The sequence below is a fragment of the Sitophilus oryzae genome, unplaced genomic scaffold (assembly GCF_002938485.1).
Source record: "Sitophilus oryzae breed Bouriz unplaced genomic scaffold, Soryzae_2.0 scaffold_1576_pilon_pilon, whole genome shotgun sequence".
NCBI lineage: Eukaryota > Metazoa > Arthropoda > Insecta > Coleoptera > Curculionidae > Sitophilus > Sitophilus oryzae.
In genome coordinates, this window is record NW_022146254.1 from 16408187 (window position 1) to 16429715 (window position 21529).

Consider the following 21529-nt stretch of genomic DNA (forward strand, 5'->3'; position numbering starts at 1 on the left):
TAAAACATAAAAACATTATTTTTCCGCCATCTTTGTACCGCGATATCTCCCTAATGGTTGACTTTTGACCCAACGTTTATGAAGCAAACTACCCTTTATTTTGAACAAGGAATCACCCCCTGAAGTTTTTCGCATTTGTTTTGAAACACCCTGTATACGTATCTGCGTTTTATTCATTTTCATCAGGCAAAAGAAGGGCCTGATAAGTAATGCAACAACGACGTCACCTAGGACACATTTCCCTTAAAGGAATAAAATGCTCACTGGGAATTTGACTCGAAATACCAAGTGTGTGGTACCAAATTATTTGTGAAAAAATTATTTTTCCAAATATGCTAATGAGCCCCCTCGTTCCATTTGAAATAATTGAGATATGATTAAAAATTAGATTTGGGCATCTTTTAACCTGCCAGGACAAGACACTAAGATGATCAAATATATTTTTCCAAGGCTCTTTGATTAAAAATTAGTATTTTTAACATGGCACTCTAGATTATAATTTAAAATACGATTTTTTAAGCGAAAATGTTAACGGTTGACTTATGATATATCGTTCTATTCAAAGTGTCATTTTATATCGAATAAAGTAAAAAAATACGGGTGCCGTTTAAAAATCGAAAGTTGTAGTCAATTTTTGCTGAAACAGGAAGTGACCGAAAACAATTGAATATGTAAATGAATCTTAATTTATGTCATATACTAATATACCAAATCTCGTTTTTTTTATCTGAAAAAATAAAAAAGTTATAGGGGGTGAGCCACTTTTAAGACGCACCCGGTATAGAATGACACAAAATATCTAACAGTCATATTATTATATTATAAAGAATGATAATATACACTGCCGGGCATAAAATTAGGGTCACCTCCAAATTTGCGATTATTTTTGACATTTTCGGAACTTTCGAGATTTTTATATTGTTTTATATATTTTATTATTTTATATTATATTTAAAAATATATTTTATTATACCAATATACCCAAATCTTGTTTTCTTATCTAAAAAACTAAAAAAGTCATAGGGTTTTGAGACGTACCCGGTATTGTAAGAAAAGAAAGAAAATAGTCCATTTCCTTGGAAATTTGAAAAGGGATGAACAATAATAAAGGTAAGAAATTGCACCAATAGAGGATGGGAGATCAAGCGAAAGATTAGTCAATACTAATCAAGAATAAATAAGATTATTAATAATAATTTAATTAATCCGGTCTACTCTACTACATTAAATACGAGTGAGAGAAACCCATGATTTGTTTAGCCCATTTTTTTTCTAAATAATATTAGGTTACCTACTTATGATGGAGAATGTATGTATGTTGATTTAAATACATATATTATATTTAGAACTGGACAATCCTAAAAATTTCATGCCAAAATCATGTTATATATATATATCATTAATATTTTATAAGAACACAAAGTGTATTTTGGAAAACTATCCGAACCAAATAAGATTATTTTTCAACAATCATGCATAATAGAGTTATCAAACTCTTATATGACATTAAATAAAAATTAGTTGCATGTTAGAATAAATTTCTTACTTTTTTGATCACAAAGTATTATTTTTAATTCTCCATAAAATAATGTTGTGAATGTACGTTACCACCCCCAAAACAATAAAAATCATCGAAGGGTAACAACTATTTCAATACGTTAATAGCCATAATTGCTCGACAGGGGCGATAGCAGGTGATATAAAACATCTTTGATTTCGTTCCAGTTCACTTCCTTCCGGTTTGTATCACGTTAAATATTGAGCTGTATTTGAATAATATATTACTCCTGAACTTTAAATATCTCTTTGTGAAAGCGTTTCGAAATTGACAGTTTTTGATGTTTATTTGAGATTCGAAATGACAGTGATAGATGTGTCTGTCATTTTAATTTCAAAGTAGTTTATTTTATTTTACAAAGAAATAAGTTGGTACAACTGGAACGCATAGTAGGAAATTATTATATTTAAAATTTGACTGACAAGTGATTACTTCAAAATATTGTGAAAAAAAATGTATAAAACTGAAAAAATATTAATCGAGTTATTTAATTTAATAAAAAACAGTATGTGTTAATACAAAACAAACAAGAACAAGACACCACATACCAAAAAAATATAAAAAAGAACTATTTCTTACTTTCAACCTTTATGAAACTTCCCCCATTTATGATTATATTTATCAATATAACTTACGTACAAATACAAATTTGTAATATTCCGTAGGAATAAATAAAACAACATAAATAAAACAAACTATTTTATTATTAATAACACTTGCCAAATTTTATATGTACCTTAAAGGTTGATTAATTAACTTTAATCTTAATTTTTTAAACCAGTACCTTTGGCATTATTAAAATCCATTATTTACGTATCGTGCGATGTCGGTATTTTACAGCTACTCCAGTTTTTAGTATGTGTTTAGTATGGTCCTTCTACCATATTCGAGATGCACTTGTCCACGACGAGATGGTATACGAACTTTAATGATGGTAACTTTATTGGTGTATAAGACTTTTTGCCTGGGCAGCTTGTATTAACCATAAACTTGCTCTGGGTCTACAGTTAATTTTCACTCGATTTTTCCTACACTTGACTTCAAAAGACACAAAACACAGGTAATAACACGAATCAAAATGCATCATCTTCCAAAACGCAGGGTATTTGACAAAACTGACAAAAGTTGACACGTTGACACAAAATTATAACCTCTAATTTGACAAGACTTTAACAAGCGTCAAAAATCTAAAGGCGAGTTCATACGCATCGGCGTCCGTTTGTCGTTCATCGTTCCGTCAAACCAATAAAATTGAAATACGATCTGTCATTTTTGAAATAAACCAATGAAACTGGTTAAAAACAACAAGAGACGACGCATGACGGATTTATATTTAAACCCATCCATAGTTAACTTAAAAATTATTAGAAACTTTTTTTAGTAAAATAAATAGATTGGTATGGGACGTCATCTGCTTTTCTTCTGTCATCGTCTGTCGAAATCTTACCTGAGAAAAAAAACAGAGTATATCTAAAAATGACACTTTAGTAAGAAATGAAACGTTAGAAACAATGTGAAAGTATTTATTTATTATAATACTCCAGCGATTAAGACAACTTTAGCTAACAGGAATTCTTTGTCATCGGCTTCTTTCATAAAGCGTTCTATTCCAGTTTTGTAAATACTTTTGGTTTCTTTGCGGAAGATTCCCTTTTTAAAAATTTTAAAAATGCAATAAGGTTTGTGAATTTCCTAATATCTACGTTTCTGTTCAGGTAAATCATGGTGCGGAGCATCGAATATTTACTCCACAGAGTTGACGGCTTTAAGGTAGTGGATAGCTTTAGGAAATAGGCTAGTAATACCTTTTCTGTGAAATTCTCAACATGTTTTTCTTTGATCCAGGTTTCAAAGTTGTTGTAGGTGGTCTCGTATAAGCTTTTCGACTTCTCGGGCACTAACGTGGATAGCGCAGTTTCAGCAGCTTGTTGAATATCCAAAGGCTCGTCATTATCGGTCATTTTTTCACAAAACTTTGTAGGAAATACGGCGACGTTTGAACCTGACAGAGCTTTGTCATTAAACAATGCATAAACAATGCCTTAGAAACCGATTACCAGAACATTTAAAAAATTGTACTGAAGCTGTGGTTGGTTCCTTGTGAAACATCGTTGAAATATTAGTATTTTAATAAAGCACGCTTTTAGATGTTTCAATAAATTATTGGGCAAGATATGTAGATGACATTTTTTGTATTTGGTCAAGCACCGAGAGAAATTTAAACAGTTTTTTAACATTATTAAATTCAATTAACCCGAGAATACAATTTACTATTGAAAAAGGTATTAATACCATCAATTTTCTTGATGTTACAATTATAAAACAGTCTAATAGATTACAATTTGATATTTACAGGAAACCCACTACCACAGACACTGTAATACATAGTCAATCACACCAATCCTGGCAAATCAAAATGTCACCCTTTCATAGTTTAATTCATAGATTAGTAATGTTTCCACTGAGCCCAGAGAATTTTAAAAAAGAGTTAAATATTATTAAACAGATCGCCATCAACAATGGATATAAGTGTTCCCTTATTGATAATATGCTAAAGAAAAAACAAAACAAAATATTAATGAAAAATTTTTAATCCGCTAATTCTAAAGACAATAACAATTATCAACCTTTAAACTACATTCCTAATTTAACTAACAAAATATCAAATAATCTCAATAAAATAGGATGTAAAACTATTAACGTAAATAAAAGAAATTTAGGTCAAATTTTATTAAATAATAAAGACAAAACTAATGTCAAAAATAAGTCGGGTGTATATAGGGTGGATTGCAATACTGTGATGCCGTGTACATAGGCCAAACAGGTAGAAATTTAGATATAAGGATTAAAGAACATGTAAAGTATATTAATAATCTCCAGCATAGTTCTGGTCTTGCAACTCATTGTATAGTAAATAATCACAAAATTAATGAAAACTCAATTAAGTTACTACACAGAGAAACAAAAGGTAGACGTTTAAATTACATTGAACAGTTAGAAATACTAAAATCTGTTAAAAACGAAAATAATGTTAACGACCAACAAGGATTTCTAAACACATTTTTATTACCCCTATTGTAAACTCTCTGAACCCACCCCCATAGCAAATATATATATATAGTTACAGTGTAGTTAGACGATTAGTTCTTAAAAAACTCTTGAAAAAGGCCTAACAAGCCGAAACATATATGTAGAGTTAAAGTTACTCTTATTAAAAGTTTTTTGAAACATCTAAAAGCGTGCTTTATTAAAATACTAATATTTAAAAAATGTTTAATTCGTACGTTTGGGCCTTGGAATGTCAAATTGAATGCCAGATTAAAATCGACTGGAATAAATGAGATTATATTGAATTTTTTTCTCTCGTTTCAATTCTATCAACAAAACTATTGATATGTTTGAAAAAAGACATCCAACTGACGGGTTTCTTTTAATCAATCGCAAATTTCTAGCAAACTAAAAAACTTCCATTGGAAAGGCAAAATTTAAGCTTTCCATTCATGTAAAATAGAGACCATTTCGACTATTTGTAATCCCAAAAAAGCGGAAAAAGCCATTCACAAAGTTTTTTTTTAATAAAATATGATTAAACAAATATTTCATTTTCTCGTTTGCTTAAAGAGACTCTAAGAACAACTTTTAAAGCTAATCTTGACAAATAAGCTATCATTAGTGAAAATATGAATAAGTTTGTAAAATTCTGAAAATTTTTGGTTCAAGAAATGTTTGCCCGGTTTTTTATTATCATAAAATATGACAAAATTCAAACAAGTTCCAAAATGTGATAGCTTGTTGATTCTAACTTTTAAATGAACCTCAATCATCAAAAAATATTAAAATTTAGCCGAGGTATTAAACAGTTTGTCCTATCAGTCAATGATACGCTTATTAAATCTATCTTCTGAGTGTTAAGACTTGGAGAGAAATTTGAGGAACCTTCGAGGCGGAATATCTCGAAAACATTTTTGGGGTCATTTTTGTAGGTAATTAGAAAATAAGAAAAATTTTGTATACCTATTGCATATTTTGGCAGATGACTTGGAGAAATACTGATTTTTCGGCTATTTAGCGCTATTTTTTTGGGCAAAGCTGGCCGAGCACGGTGTTTGCAAAAATGTTTCCCTAAAACTACTCCCCAAAAAGTACCTATACCTACAATCCGCCTGAAAAGTTCTTGAAAAGAAAATTTGTTAATAAATAAAGAAAATGTACTACGTACTAGCTAAACCAGGTGTAATTCTGATGGGAATTGACTAGTGTTTCTCCTATATCTATTGATTTCCAAAATATCCATTTTTGTATTATGAGAAAAAAGAAACGTTTTCATAATTGGTCAAAGCTCCTAATCCGAATTTTAACCCTTAAATCATAGAAAATGGAGGGCAACGTTAGAGAGAGAAAACCGATGTTAAGCGGCTATTCCAGTACCAGGCACCGTCTATTGACGCTTTTCGGGGAAAGCATAACGCCCCCCTTTTCCACCTAACTATGCCGTGCCTCCCCTGTTTGCTCCAATCTGAACAAATTTACCCTTTTACCGCCATCTAACCCGGGGTTAATAGATAGTTAAATACGCATGGGATTAGTTAAATACACAAAGAATTTACTAAGAGAAAATATCTGTTAAGAAAATTTTAAATATCAAAATTATTTTGTTTAAAAATAGGATATGAACTAATAATATTTTATTGTGAATACCCATTTAAAAAATTTTGTAATAAAGATATATTAAGGACTGTCAGTAGTATATTTAGACTCTTATTTATCAAGTGGATTTTGAGACAAAAACAAGACAAACTTGCGACAAAAAATGGGGAATTCTGACAAGACAAACTTGAGACATATTGTCCACACCGCAAGGACAAAAGTACAACAAAGTTAAAAGTTTAGTTGTTGCGAATGAGTTTTATCAACCATGTGTGATTTCACTAGTCTCCTACTGTTGGCAGCACACGCCATCCACACTGTGCCGACAACTTGTCGTAAAATATACGAACAAAACATAGACACTTTGATCTTTACCGACTCGAAACGGGACATTGATGGACAAAAGTCTCCGAATTTTAAAACAAAACAAAAATGAGACAAAAATGTCGCAGAAATGTATTGGATTTGTCGCAATTTTGTCGTAAAACATGAATGTTTCTGTCTTGTCGTTGTTTTATCTGCTTGGTCTGGACCCGGCATTAAACTTGGAGTATACGTTTACAGTTTATTTTATATTTTGTTTTAAATTTCCGTTTATTGGTTATTTATAATAGAGTTAAGTTTTATAATGAGCAAGTTTTTAAACAAAATTATATTGAAAAATTGGCAATTGGCAATTTTGATGTTGGGTATGGTTAGGTCCTACGTATTTGATTGCAGTATTGTATAATTAACTGCACAATTTTATAGTGCAGCTTGAAGCAACCTAGTTCACATAACCTATAACATTTCACAACATAAACAAACAATCAAAACGTCCCCCGACAGTATTTTTAAGAGCTATTTTCCAGCCTAGGAAACTTTCTCTTTCTTTCTTTTTGAACGATCCTGTGACAGGCACCAAGGAGCACGCGACTTAGAGATCCACTTTCCGATTTCGATCCAGTAAATCATTCTTAAATGTATGCAGATTATCGCATCGAGTAATATTTCTTTGGAAACATATTTTGCGTATAAAAAAATGCTAATATAAACAGTGCTATACTCATCTCCAAAAATTTTTAGATACTGTGAGGAAACTGAACTTGGCAATAATTTTTTTACATTTTTGTACAGATTTTCTGTACTTATATACTCCATTTTATCAGTGTATTTTAAATAAGTAATTTTCATTAATAACATTAACGTCTAAGTGATTCGTCTTTGACTTAAATAAACTTCGAGCAATTGCCGTTGCGTAGATTTCTAAAAGAATTCTGTACCATATTCAAATTTTATGTTGTACTGCCAATGGTTCCAACAGTACATAACAGTATCCAAAACATGCTGGTTTTGAAGAAACGTTTGTAAACGTTTATAACCCTTTTGTGCATTGGGTGTATCATAGTTTCGAGAATTATGTTGGAATGTACTTTTTCTCAAAATGAATATCTACGGCTATGATGACTAATAAATACAAAAATCAAACAGAAAAAGTAGGAATCTCTACCTAATCTTATAACTACTGCCGTTTATAGAGAAACATTGTAGAAAGTGCAGTGCAACATAATTTTCAAAACTACGATGCACCTTTCAATGTTGAATTCATCACCCACACAACCATTATTTAATTATTTTATTTATAGAAATCTTCAACAGGAAAATTACGGTTTGTTGCGCTTTAATTAATACACCTGTGCTTACATGTATATTGCACATTCTGTGAAAGTCAAAAAAATGAACTCAAAAGTGTTCTTAAAAAGTGTTTACTTCTTTTTAATGGTCTCTTAAGGTCTCTTTGAGAAGAATGGACGCCTTCTTTAAATTTCAAAAGTGTTGTTTACCGCTTAAAAGTGTGGTTTACTGGATTATATTATACATACTTTATAATAATATATGTTTAATAAATATGAACAAGAAAGAAATAGTGAGGGAAATGTATAAAAATGAAGAAAAAGATTAAACGGCTCAGTCCCCAACAACTCGCAACCGTATACACCAGTGTACACCACTCACACAAACACACCTACATCTATCTAGTGTACACTGTTGTTACTGCCTTCAGGCCTCATCAGTACGGTAAGGAATCAGGAAGCGATGAAACCGATCCCAAAACACAAAAAACCAGGAAGCAAACAAAGCAACGAGGCACCGTGTGCAACCCAGGAGATGGAAAAAATGATGAAGAAACGAAAATCAATGATGGAAAATAAAAAAGGAGCAAACGGGAGCCCAAAGCTCCAATTTCCAGCCCAGAATGCCTTCGCGGCTGTTCTGGATTAAGCCCACAATCCTGGGCGACCTGATTCTGGGCTGCAAATTGGGGCTTTGGGCTCCCGTTTGCTCCTTTTTTATTTTCCATCATTGATTTTCATTTCTTCATCATTTTTTCCATCTCCTGAGTTGCACACGGTGCCTCGTTGCATCGTTTGCGTCCTGGTTTTTTATGTTTTGGGATCGGTTTCATAGCTTCCTGATTCCTTACCGTACTGATGAGACCTGAAGGCAGTAACAGTAGTGTACACTAGTGTAGGTGCGTTTGTGTGAGTGTGTGAGTGTGCGTGTGTGCACTGGTGTACTGGGTGGGTCAAATTCGACGCTTTAAAATGGAAACACCCTTTTCTATAGGAGATAGACGAAAACTAATATCAGTGTCTGAAGCTCAATTTTTATCAAAAAAATGATGGTGAAAACCGCACATCAATATCTTTTACCGTTTCAGAGTTACGTTGTGTTTATCAAAAATGTGCATTTTTAACAAATCGCTGTAACTTTTTTGCTATGGAAAATTTTGTATTTTTTTGAAAACATTTCCAAAGCACCTTTTTACGTAGAATTTAATGGTTTAAGTATATTTTTTTTTAAATTAATAATTTAAGAGTTATCAACAGAAAAATTGATTTTTTATTTGGGACACCCTCTATATTTTTAATTAACTGTCAAGAATTTAAAATTACCTTTCCAAAAATATAGCACACTTGATATTTTGTTATAATCCCCTTCGAAATACAGAATTTTTAAAAGTTCGCCACTTTTAACTAGTAGGCTTTGGACCCCTTATTGATGATATGCCCTTAATGGAACTCGAAAACATATTTTTCCAGCAAGACGACTCTGAACGCTGAAGTTATCAGCAAATTTTTGCAGCCAATTTCAAGAATAATTGAATAACTAACCAAGATCCCAAACTTTGGCCGTCGAGGCCGCCTGACTTAGTGCCCATGGATCTAATCCTATGGATATATTTGCGGAAGAATAAAGGTTCCTTATTCCGTATAATCTAGACAAGAATTAGAAATACTTAACAGTTATGAGAGGATATCTTTCACCCCCACTGAGTTAAAGAATTCCGCGAGAAATGTTCAAAAACTGCCCCGTCTGTCCATAACAGAAGACGGTCGATATGTCGAACACCTGTAGCAAAATCTCATGTCTTTGTTATTTATTTTTATTGTTATTAGATACAGTTTAAATGTGTTGATGGTGGTTAAATATATTTTAAATTGTTATAAAATTCTGCATCTCTCATAACAAATATTATTTTTGTTTTAATTGATGCTCACAGCTTGAATTTTTTGCATTATAGCCGGTGCCGTTCAAAGCCTACTCATTTAAAGCGGGCAAATTTTTATATACTCTATATCTCGAAGAGGAATCGAGCAAAATATCAATTATATTTTTGGAAAGCTAATTTTAAATTATTTTCAATAAACTAAAAATATACAGGGTGTCCCATATAAAAAATCAAATTTTCTGTTGATAGTTCTTAAATTATTAATTTTATAAAATTATACTTAAACCATTAAATTCTACGTAAAAAGGTACTTTAGAAATGTTTTCATAAAAATACAAAATTTTCCATAGCAAAAAAGTTACAGCGATTTATTAAAAATGCATATTTTTTGAAAAACACCCCGTAACTCCGAAACGGTAACAGATAACGATATGCGGTTTTCATGCGGTCGATATGTCGAACATCTGTAGCAAAATATCATGTCTTGGTTTGCTATTTATTTTTATTGTTATTAGATACAGTTTAAATGTATTGATGGTGGTTAAATATATTTTATATTGTTATAAATTTCTGCATATCTCATAACAAATATAATTTTTGTTTTAATTGATGCTCACAGCTTGAATTTTTTGAAGAGTGATAACATCACGTATCGGGGTTTTCAGTCACAGAAAAGTTCATGAAAGGAAAGCCTTGCGTAACCGTCTTCTGATGCGTGTCAAATACTCATCAGCGAGTAATGGCAGTAGTAGTATTAGTAGTAGTAGTAGTAGGCAATCAATAAGGGGTATGCATAGACAATTTTTTAAAGAATGATTGTATTATAATATGCTACTTTTTGTTGATTGTATTTATACTACTTAATCTTAACGTTATTAATAATATTTCTGATGGCGTTATTGGGTACTGTACACTTTTATGTGTATAACTCGGTCTATATATTATCCCGAACTAAGCCAGGAATGTAGTTAAACTGGGTGGTATTTAAGCTTGATTTTCATGCATCCGTTGTCCGACGATACGATGATACGATATTAATTTTATTGGTTGAATTTAAAAACTTCGATTGGTTAACCGTTTCTAATCAATCGATGTCTTTAAATTCAACCAATTAAACTAATATCGTATCATCGTATCGTCGGACAACGGATGCATGAAAATCAAGCTTTAGTCTGAATTATTCTCTGAATTTGACTTCATCATAAAGCAGATGTCGATTTAAGATGTCAATAATAAAGAAAGTTGTAGGGCCGCACGTTTCAGTGCGTTTCTAAGGAACCATGCAAAACGATTGCGGCCGAGTATCGACAGCCGCATCCGTCGACCACGTGAAAAAATCCGTACTTTAGACTCTTATTATTCTTTAAATATTAGTACCTGTGCAATAACAAATAATACTCTCCCCTGAATATTATTTCTGTCCCTTTTTCTCGCATCGGTCACCCTCACCCACCCCTGTGTGAATTTTTCGATGATCGTCCACCGTGAAATCGAACCGAATCGAGCAGGCCCATAAAACAATTTCGATAATTGTCGGATCTATTATCGGGTCGTGTGCGGGGTTCCGCATGGTGGCGCTGCAGGTGTGTGGAGCTTAAACGCTCTTTGGAAACTTGGGGTGGATATTATAATAAGAACGATATTTACGTAATTGCCAAAATAAAACATTGGGCGAGATACTGTTAGCACATACGAGTCCATTGTAATAAGGATAATACATTTGCGTCCAACCGTCATCTATTCCACAGGATAGTCTTCTTTTTTATTGTAATGTCACAAATTACCTATAACAGATGCGGAAGAACACCGAATTACGCGTTCAGGTTTCTGTGACCTTCAGAAAGAGTTCATAGACAATCCGCATCAATGTATAGTTTGGGTTATTATTTGTTTGAGTGAAAATAATCTGCACCAATATGTTATCGAGGCATACAAAAAGGTCCACAGACTTCGAGACATACGAAAAATCAAGTCCATTTAGCGTGTGTCGCAATTTTCACACCTTAAAAATTAGTTTTTTATAGCTATAGCAACTGTAGCGACTATGAAAAAAAGCTGTGTGATTTTCATAGAAAATAAGGGCACCTGTAATTCATTTGAGAATGTTATAAATCGCTAAAAGAGGTTTCAAATCTCTTGGATTTCTATTAATATTAAATAAATTTTATTAAAAATTGAACTAAAATTGTTAGTATCATTAAAAACAATTCAAATTCAAAAATTGTATCAGTCAAATTCCCTCATTTAAGGTGAATATCAAAGTAAATATAAATACAGCTCATTCTAAGCTCTACTTATCTTTAAGAAAAATTTAAATCATTGTTGCAATTGGGCCTTAATGCCATTTCGAATGAACAATAGTATTAATAATGTACATTGGTATTATATTAACAACTTTTGTTTTTTAATCCAAAAAAAAGTTACCAATTTTCTCAATCAAAATATTTGTGGTCCTGAAAAGGACCTTCGTTTTCCCATGTTCGTCAAGGTAGGTAATGGGTAAACGGTAAAAAAACAGGATAATGAAATTTAAAAAATTACAAAAATTGTTCAAAAGTGCCTCCCTCTTGCATTAAACAATAACCCAAACGATCATAAAATCCCCTCCTCACATTGGATAACATATCAGGGGTGACAGTGTCAAAGGCATTAAATATTTTCTGCCTTAACTGCTCCAAGTTTTGAATTTCTTCATGGCCGTAAATTTTAGATTTTATGTACCCCCATAAAAAGAAATCATTCACCGAGAAGTCAGGTGAAATTAAACGTCAGTCTAAACAAAACTGTCATTTTTGAAAACTTGTCAAAATTTGGACACACGCTAAATGGACTTGATTTTCCTATGTCTCGAAGTCTGTGGACTTTTCTGTATAATCTCACAGTAATTTAATAGATTGCTCGTCATATTATATCAGCTCGTAGGAGATTAGGAAAAAAAAAGATATTTATAGTATAAAAAATTAATTTATTTAACAAAATTTAATTAAAGATGTGACAAAATAGTTACATTTCTATTGGTTCTATCGGACTTTTTTCGACTATATAAATCTTTATTTTTTGTAAACTTTAATGCATAAAATATTTTCAATCTAATAAATAATTTAATGATGTAAATAGAGGAAATTTCTCACATGGGTGGTCAAATTCTATAGTTTTCATTATATCAAACAGCCTCTGAATGTTTTCTTCAGTGCAGAACTCATCAAAATTTAATATAAATAATTTTTCCAGCCTGTAAATAAAATGAACAAATTTTTCCACTTTCATGATCAAAGGCTTTTAAATGGGTAAATAATTTCGAGTTATCCAGAGATTCGGATTCTTTTGCAAATTTTAGACAAATATCACATTGATGTATTTGAAGACCCTTTTTAATGATGTAGCCAAACATAATTAAAGGCATTTTGAGTTGAAAACATTTCTCAGAGGCTGTTTGATATAATGAAAACTATAAAATTTGACCACCCATATGAGAAATTTCCTCTTGTTTACATCATTAAATGATTTATTAGATTGAAAATATTTGATGTATTAAAGTTTACAAATAAAGATTTATATAGTCGAAAAAAGTCCGATAGAACCAATAGAAAGGTAACTATTTTGTCACATTTTTAATTAAATTTTGTTAAATAAATTAATTTTTTATACTATAAATATCTTTTTTTTCCTTATAAATAAACACATTTGCATCCCATTTTAAATAAGATATACAAATTACCAAAACTTAGAAATAACAGTTCAAAAGTTCAACAAAAATCCTACACGCGATTTTAAAAAGAAACATATAACCACGCACTATGTCATTTCAGCAAGCGAATACGACACAGCATAGGTTTCCGGACTAAACGACTGGTGTATTTCCACCACTCAATAGGCGTGTCGTTTGCCGAGCGGTTTCCGATGCAGTCGCTTTCTTTCGCATCTGTTATAGGTAATTTATGGTAATGTTCTCTCTTCTCCCGCGTGTAGTATTGCAGTGTTCTCTCCTCTCCAGGCTTCTTTAGAGCACAAAAGAGTAAGAGTTGAGAGTAATCCGAGCCTCTGTATAGTATGCCTCTCTGCTTCTATATATTTGTGCTTTCCACCATCTACGCATTTCCTTTCTTTCCACATTGTTTGAGTGTTTAATAAATTATAATAAAAGCCAAAGCTGCAACAATTAGGTCTTTGGACATTTCGTCTATTATTATACACTCACCGGCAAAAAAACCGGCCACTAAAAACTAGTCCCAATTTTAAAGTTGGATTTCTCGCAAACCACTCATTAGATTTTGATGATTTTTTTTTGAAATTGTAAATTAATTTTTTCTTAACGGATGCTACGTCAGAAATTTCTATTCCGAGTTTATTTTGAGCATATACAGGGCACAAGAATAAGACGAAGTTTTTTGCCTGAACTTTGTAACACCCTGTGGGGTGTAGCAGCTGTAGTAGCTATTGCTAAATCAAATCACATTGTAGCCTCGTCTTTTCTGCGCATTTTGTTTTTTTAATCACGACATTATCTCTGTTTGTGTTGGAGATACGCTGCTTTAAAACAAACGCCTCGAAAAAAGATTTTGTCCATAACTCAATATCCCAATTCACAGGTAAACGCCCAAACTGAAGACGTACTCGACGATGTCTTGAAAGTAGTTGCGGTCCTATGGCAGGCCTCCCTGCAGACAAGCTGTTTTCTTTTAGTCTTTGTCGGAATGTTCTCTCAATGACTTGAGTGCTACGCATGGCTAGTAGCAGATGTTGATTCTAAAACGCTGTAATTCTACGATTTCGTAAAGTATTCAGGATAATAAAGAGATTCCAGGCATCCTGGACTGTTGTTCGAGGTATACCCAGGGTATCGGACACATAACGTTGACTTCGGCCATCGTCAATTAAAGCCACAATACGAGAAATATCCGTCACAGATAATGGCATTTTTTTAATTTGACAACCGTTGTTGTCATATTGCAAATATTCATAAATCCCTTTTCGCCTATGTCGCCTTGATTATTTATAGATAAAACTTTCTGCCTGCGAAGCATTTTTCCGAGACGTTCGTTTTAAAGCAGCATATCTCCAATACAAACAGAGATAATGTCGTGATTAAAAAAACAAAATCCTCACAAAAGATGAGGCTACAATGTGAATTGATTTAGCAATAGCTACTACAGCTGCTACACTCTAAAGGGTGTTACAAAGTTCGGGCAAAAAACTTCGTGTTATTCTTGTGCACTGTATATACTCAAAATAAATTCGGAATAGAAATTTCTGACGTAGCATCCGTTAAGAAGAAATTAATTTATAATTTTAAAAAAAAAATCATCAAAATCTAATGAGTGGCTCTCGAGAAATCCAACTTTGAAATTGGGACTAGTTTTTAGTGGCCGGTATTTTTTGCCGGTGAGTTTATTAATAGGGCTTGGTTTCCGCGGCTATAGAGAACTCATCTGCTTAACAGCACTTAACGGATAAAAGGGTCATTACTACCGCTTTCCCGTTCAAAATATTTTAATAAAGTTGCGATAAGTTTTGTACGGCTATTAAGCTCTCTTGTACATTTCGCACAAAAAGAGGTTCTAAAAAGAACAATGTTCGACTGCAAGGTCTGCTAGTTACATTTTTAAGCTTAACATATAACAAATAACACAATTTATTTAAACCAAAAACTCGTAATATAAAACTAAAGTATAAAAACGAATGACAATGTCAGGAAATAAATAAATAAATACGGCAACTTCACATATTTTAAAGCAGAGCTACCACTTGAATCCCCAGCGGGAAATTTAAATTCCAGTTAGTCAACCCGGTTATTCCAATGAATTTAAAAATCGCGCCTTCTTTTACGTAACTAAAAGTTTAATTGGTATCAAATATACGTATTTAGTTCTTACAATAGTAAAAGGTTACTTTTGTTGAGTAAAAATAGAAAAAATATTCTAAAGCCAGAGTAAAGAAAGGTTAAACCATGTGTAAACAAAGAATTTTTACTTACGTTATCCAGTTGTATATTCCAGAAACTGTCAATTCGCCCTTCTCGCTTAGAGCATGCTCTATCAGCTCTGTATACGTAAAAGGTGGCTTCTTGGGACCTATAAGTTTCTGGTTACCAGCTCTATATCCTTCCTAGAAAAATCAATCGACCATTTTAAACAATTTACTGTCAAATTAAATCGCATAATACTTACACTAATCACTATTTCGTTAATTGGTTTCTGTTGTACTACATTTACCATTCTAGTCGTATTTAGTAAGTTTTCCGTTGACGTACTGTCTGCAAAATAGCAGGAAAAAAAATAAAATGATTACAATTTTTACGAACCAATAATTATTTAACTTAATTAAAATTTTAAAAATTATATGTACAATTCAAACTTTTAGATAAAACATAGTGGAGCCTTTATGGGATACAAACCTCGGAATTCGTTTACTGTGAACGAATTTTTATAAAACTTTTTGCATTGTATTTGTTAATAAGATATATTACAAAGTTTAAATAATAATATAAAAATAAACACACATATACAAATAATGCATACATACAAGATGGCTCGGTATTCCGGAAAAGCTTAGTATCAGGATTCATATTTGAAATGTTCACTCCAAACCTTTTACAAAATATGTGTTTAATGGTAGTTCACATATCAAAAATATTTTCATAGATATACAGGGCGAGTTAAATGTATATCTATATTTCTTTAGTTCAGTGAATTTGCTATAAAATTCATGCAGGCATGCATTAATCTTTAACTTGCAGTTATTGTTAAATCCTGTGTGCACCAGTGCTCTCCAACAGAAGATAAAAAGTCACGATGCAAAAGTTGAACAATAGCATAAGGACCCCTTAATATTACCATTATTAATATGAAAGGTTAAATTTAGACTTTAATTGGATTTTAAATGCGAAAATACAATATAAGAAATAGTGTTAATTTTGTCAACCCTGTAACGCTTAAAACGTTAGACCTATGAAAAAAATGCATTCGACAATTTCATAGAAAATTTTCTGAGCTTTAATTCTCTGTATAGGGTACTTTTTCGTACGTGTCATATTTTCCGAGATATAAGCTAAAATGTCATAACATTGACATTTAACCCCTCCCCTCTCCTCGAGCTTATAGTCCATCTTCGGGGACTTTTGCTGATATCAGTCCAAGTCTAGAGAAATCATTTAAAACCATTTTCAAAACTGTCAGATTTTTTTCTACCGATTTCTCTAATTTGACTGGGCTATATTTCTAATTTGATTTAAGATGAAGATATAAAAAATACACCTTGTAAAAAACACAATTGTTAGCGTTCAAAATATAAAAAAATCACTAAACATAGTTTAGAACTAAATTGACAATAATTCTACATTGAAATCTAATTGATATAGTTTTTATCGCCCTGTATTGTTTATTTCAAGTTTGATTTCCAAGAAACACATGAATTTTATTTATATTAGAGACTCGTCACGGGAACAACAAACAGTAACAAAAAACTAAATTATTAATCAAACAAGTAATCAGCACATGGCACAGTCAAAAAATAAGCTCTTAAATAACAACGATTTTCACTCACCTGGCACTGGCGGCAATTCCTGGATCTTGTAGTTCAACAGCCAAGACAAATTTCCATCTGCGCAGTCCGATTCTATGCCACTGTCCGATCCCCTCGGACTCGGACTCACCAAATCCCTCGTATCCATCAGATCTGAGCTCTTAAGTAACCCAGGAAATGCAGAAAATTCCTCGTTCTGCACATTGTGCATCTCCGGTATAAAGTTTTGTGTTTTGTTCGTCTGATTCCAGTAGCTGTTTACCAAAATAACCTGTAAGTATCGAAAAAATACTTTTAAAACCTTTCCTGATACATTTTTTGTTTTAAATTGAACTAATCTTCTACCTTTTCTTCTTTTTCAGTGAAAAAATCTCGCTTGACGGCGATTTTAGGCACGAATCCGCCGACATTATTGAAAATTTTCTTTACGTCTTGGCCTCTGGGGTGAGGAAACGTCTGAGAAACCACCCTGCCGGTGTCCGTCGGGTCGTGGTATTCGATTTTGATGTTGGCGTAAGACTCGTCGTCGTTTTGGGGGAAATTGTTCATTTTGAAGGCGAGTTTTGGGGAGAATAAGTGAAAACAACGTGAAAAAAAGCGTAATTTAAGGTAAGACGACCGGTGAACCGGCTCGAGTTGACGTAAGCCGTCTTGACTCAGTCAAAGTTGCAGAAAAATGACAGGAAACGATAGATTGAAGCGTAAGTGACATTTCCTAACCTTAGATAAGAAGAAATATCAAAAAAATGAAGGGAATCAAACGCCAGTTTGACGTGTATTTATAAAAAAGTAATATTTTACGTGTAATGTAATTTTTCAATGATATTTTATTATTTTCTTTATTTATAAATGATCATTTACTTAAATAAACTATTTGTTATATTATATGATAATTTAAAAGCAGTGTTTAATTATTTATGGCTATTATTATCTAAATAAATATTAATTTTACATTTATGGATAAAAAAACCTATAATTGGTTGTTTTCTCTATATAGTTTTTATCTAGCTATTAGATATTAAATTATAATTTGAGTTAAACAAGTAAATATAAAAGGTATAAATGAAAAAGTGAAAAAAAATTAGGAAATAAATCTTTTTTAAAAGTAAGGGAGTATCATTTAGTTGTATAAAATTTTCCAATTTGGTGTTTACCAGCAAAGTTAGATTAGCTGGATGTATAGTGTGGACCAAAAAAAAGTATTTAATTTAACGTTTCTTCTTTTAACCGCCAAGGCGCTCAAGCTGGACAAAGGTAGACCAAAATCACAATATTATTATTATTTTTTTTGATATGGTTCAAACTAAAAAGTTGAAATTTGGTGTGTGGGCATCATTAATAATATTGCGAATTTTTGATTGGTATATAGAAGAATATATATATATATATATATATATATACTCTATTTTTTTTCTCAGGTAAGATTTCGACAGACGATGACAGAAAAAAAGCAGATGACGTCCATACCAATCCATTTATTTAACTAAAAAAGTTTCTAATATTTTTTAAGTTAACTATGGATGGGTTTATACATAAATCCGTCATGCGTCATCTTTTGTTGTTTTTAACCAGTTCTATTGGTTTATTTCAAAAATGACAGATCATATTTCAATATTGTTGGTTTAACAGAACGATGAGCGACAAACGGACTCCGATGCGTATGAACACGACTTAAGATTTTTGAGAGTTGTCAAACTCTTGCCAAATTATACGTTATAATTTTGTGTCAAATTATGTCAAATAGAAATGATAAATATTTGGCATTTTGGACTGTGTTATTACGTGTGTTTCGTGTTTTATTTTTAAATTAAGTGGAGGAAAACTCAAAGGGGAAATTAAGTGTTGACCCAGACAGTTAATGTTCAGTGCCCAGAGACAGTTTGCCAGAGATTATAGCCATAAAGAGTTGTATTAGTCACAAATAAAGATTATATACTATCTTGTATATGATACCAAAAACTGGAGTATTTGTAAAATAGCAGCACACGATAGGTAAATAATAATTATATTGAGTAATTATATTAATAAATGTAACAATAAATGCAGGAAGTTGCTTGAGCTTGAAACACGGCTTGAAAGCCGGAAATCTTATCTTTTTTTGGTATGTGGTGTTTTTTGAAATACACCCTTGCTTGTTTTGTATTAACACATACTGTAATTATTGTTTTCAATAAAATAACTCGATTTCAGTGGCGGATACAGAGGAGGGCCCATGGGGCCCGGGCCCCCCCTACAATCTGTAAATTGTGTTAAATATTAGGCTTTTTGTTAAAAATGGCGCCCTAAAAAGAATATTCTACATTACTTTTTATTTTGGCCCCCCCCTAAAATAAATTACTGTATCCGCCCCTGCTCGATTTGATTTTTTCAATTTTATGCAGTTTTTTTCAAAATATTTTGAAGTAATCACTTGTCACTCAAATTTTAAATATATATTCATTTTCTGCTATGCGTTCCAATTGTACTAACTTATTTGTAAAATAAAATAAACTACTTTGAAAATAAAATGACAGACACATCTATCACTGTCAAGGATCTTGTCGTTGAACAGATTATATTTGAGACAACTAATACATTGCTCGAGATCTCTAATAGATACCAGAAATCAACAGAAGAATTAAGTTAGCATAGAGTTCTTATGGAAGAAACTTAATTATATTCAAATGTAAAATGCCACTTTATCTACAGAAGAAAACATTCGACCATTGTGTCCTACCAGTCATGATGCATGCGAAACCCGGACACTTAAAACGGACATCATATGGAAATTGCAGGTCGCCAAACGCTTAATGGAAAGACAAATGCTGGGAATTATCAAAAGAGACCGTAAAAGAATAGAATGGATACAACAAAAGACCCTTGATGTTGAACAGATGTCATCCACAGAGTCAAACACCTCAAGTGGCAAAGGGCAAGACACCTGTCAAGAAGGACGAACAACAGATGGATCACAAAAATTACAGCATGGTATCCACGAGGAATTAAGAGACTTAGAGAAAGGCCGAACCTGAGATGGGGCCATGATATTAGGAAATTAGCAGTGATAACTTGGGCCCGCATAGCCAAAAATAGACAACCAATGGGTTTAGCTACAAAGAGGGAGGCTACACCATAATTGGAAATAGTTGAATAAGCTGAAAATGATGATGATGATGACCTATAGTCTGTCCAATGGTAAAATTACGACATTTGTCTATCATTTTAATTCAAAAGTAGGATGTAGTTTCTGTCATTTTTTAGATGTCGTTTCTCAAGAAAGAAGTATTATATCATGATACTTCTATAATCATTAAAATCAGGATATTTAAGGGATATAATTTGGCGAAATAAATATATGAGCCTCAGAAGCAAAGTTAGAATTTTAAAGCTTACTTGAGACCGGTTATGACGTATGCAGAAACTAGAGCAGAGAACACAATAACAAAGCGGTTCCTATGAACAACAGAAATGCCAACACTTAGATCAATTACAGGATATACCTTATATGACCGGAAAAGGAGTGAAGATATAAGAGAGTCATGTGAAACACAGGATGTAGTAAGGTGGGCAAGAAACAGGAGAGATGGTGGAAAGACCATGTGGACAGGATGCCAAACGACCGGTTAGCGAAAATTGCTAAGGAGAAAAGACCTAACACATCTCGACCGCCTGGACGACCACCTATAGGATTGTATAAAAGCTGGTCTTCATCATCCTAACTGTTCTTAGGGAACCATTGAAGAAAACACAGGACTTGGTCCTAACGTACAAAGAAGGAAAAAGAAGAAAGACTTTACATACAGGCAGTTGAAAGAGCTTCCCCACTTGTAATATATGATTATATCGCAAGTATTAGGTAGTAATTATTTTGGAACTGCATACTAAGTTCATAAAAAAGCATTAGGAGCTTGTCTACAATTGACTTAGTAATATGACATATACCGGATGTTTCAAATTCCACTCTCACCATTTTTTTTTAGAATGAGTGGGAGGGGGGTTAATCACTTCGACCTTACAGATCCATTGTGTCCCCCTTTCATGAATCATAACTCATCATACAGTCCCAGGGCTTTGACAAAAGCCAGTGCGGTTTTATAGAGGGTAGTTCTCCATCTCCAATATCAGTCGTACCAAAATTCATGGCACGAATGGTTGTCGTCTCGGCGCACTCAGTGATGAGGTGTACTGGTGTTTCCCCATCTTCCCCACAGAATCTGCATTCGCCGTTTCTTCTTAGTTTCAATCTACTGAGGTGTTCATTGAGGAGACAGTGTCCTGTTAAAAACCCCGTGACAATCCGAAGATTGTTCTTACTCAGACCCAGGAAGATC

At 32.5% G+C, this 21529-nt stretch overlaps 1 protein-coding gene across 2 annotated transcripts in view; it reads right to left on the minus strand.

Moving 5' to 3' along the window:
* The window catches only part of LOC115879370 (forkhead box protein O-like), a 33594-nt gene that overhangs the window by 7595 nt on the left and 4470 nt on the right, over window positions 1–21529 (minus strand). Inside the window, exons 1-4 of one of the 2 annotated variants that reach the window (XM_030896151.1) lie at window positions 17565–17887; window positions 17241–17490; window positions 15866–15951; window positions 15673–15803 (exon numbers count right to left, since the gene is read on the minus strand). In XM_030896151.1, the coding sequence (XP_030752011.1) occupies window positions 15673–15803; window positions 15866–15951; window positions 17241–17490; window positions 17565–17768 (671 nt within the window). In that variant the 5' untranslated portion in view covers window positions 17769–17887. Of the gene's footprint in view, window positions 1–15672; window positions 15804–15865; window positions 15952–17240; window positions 17491–17564; window positions 17888–21529 lie in introns of those variants that run through there. The other variant, XM_030896152.1, reaches the window with a different exon arrangement.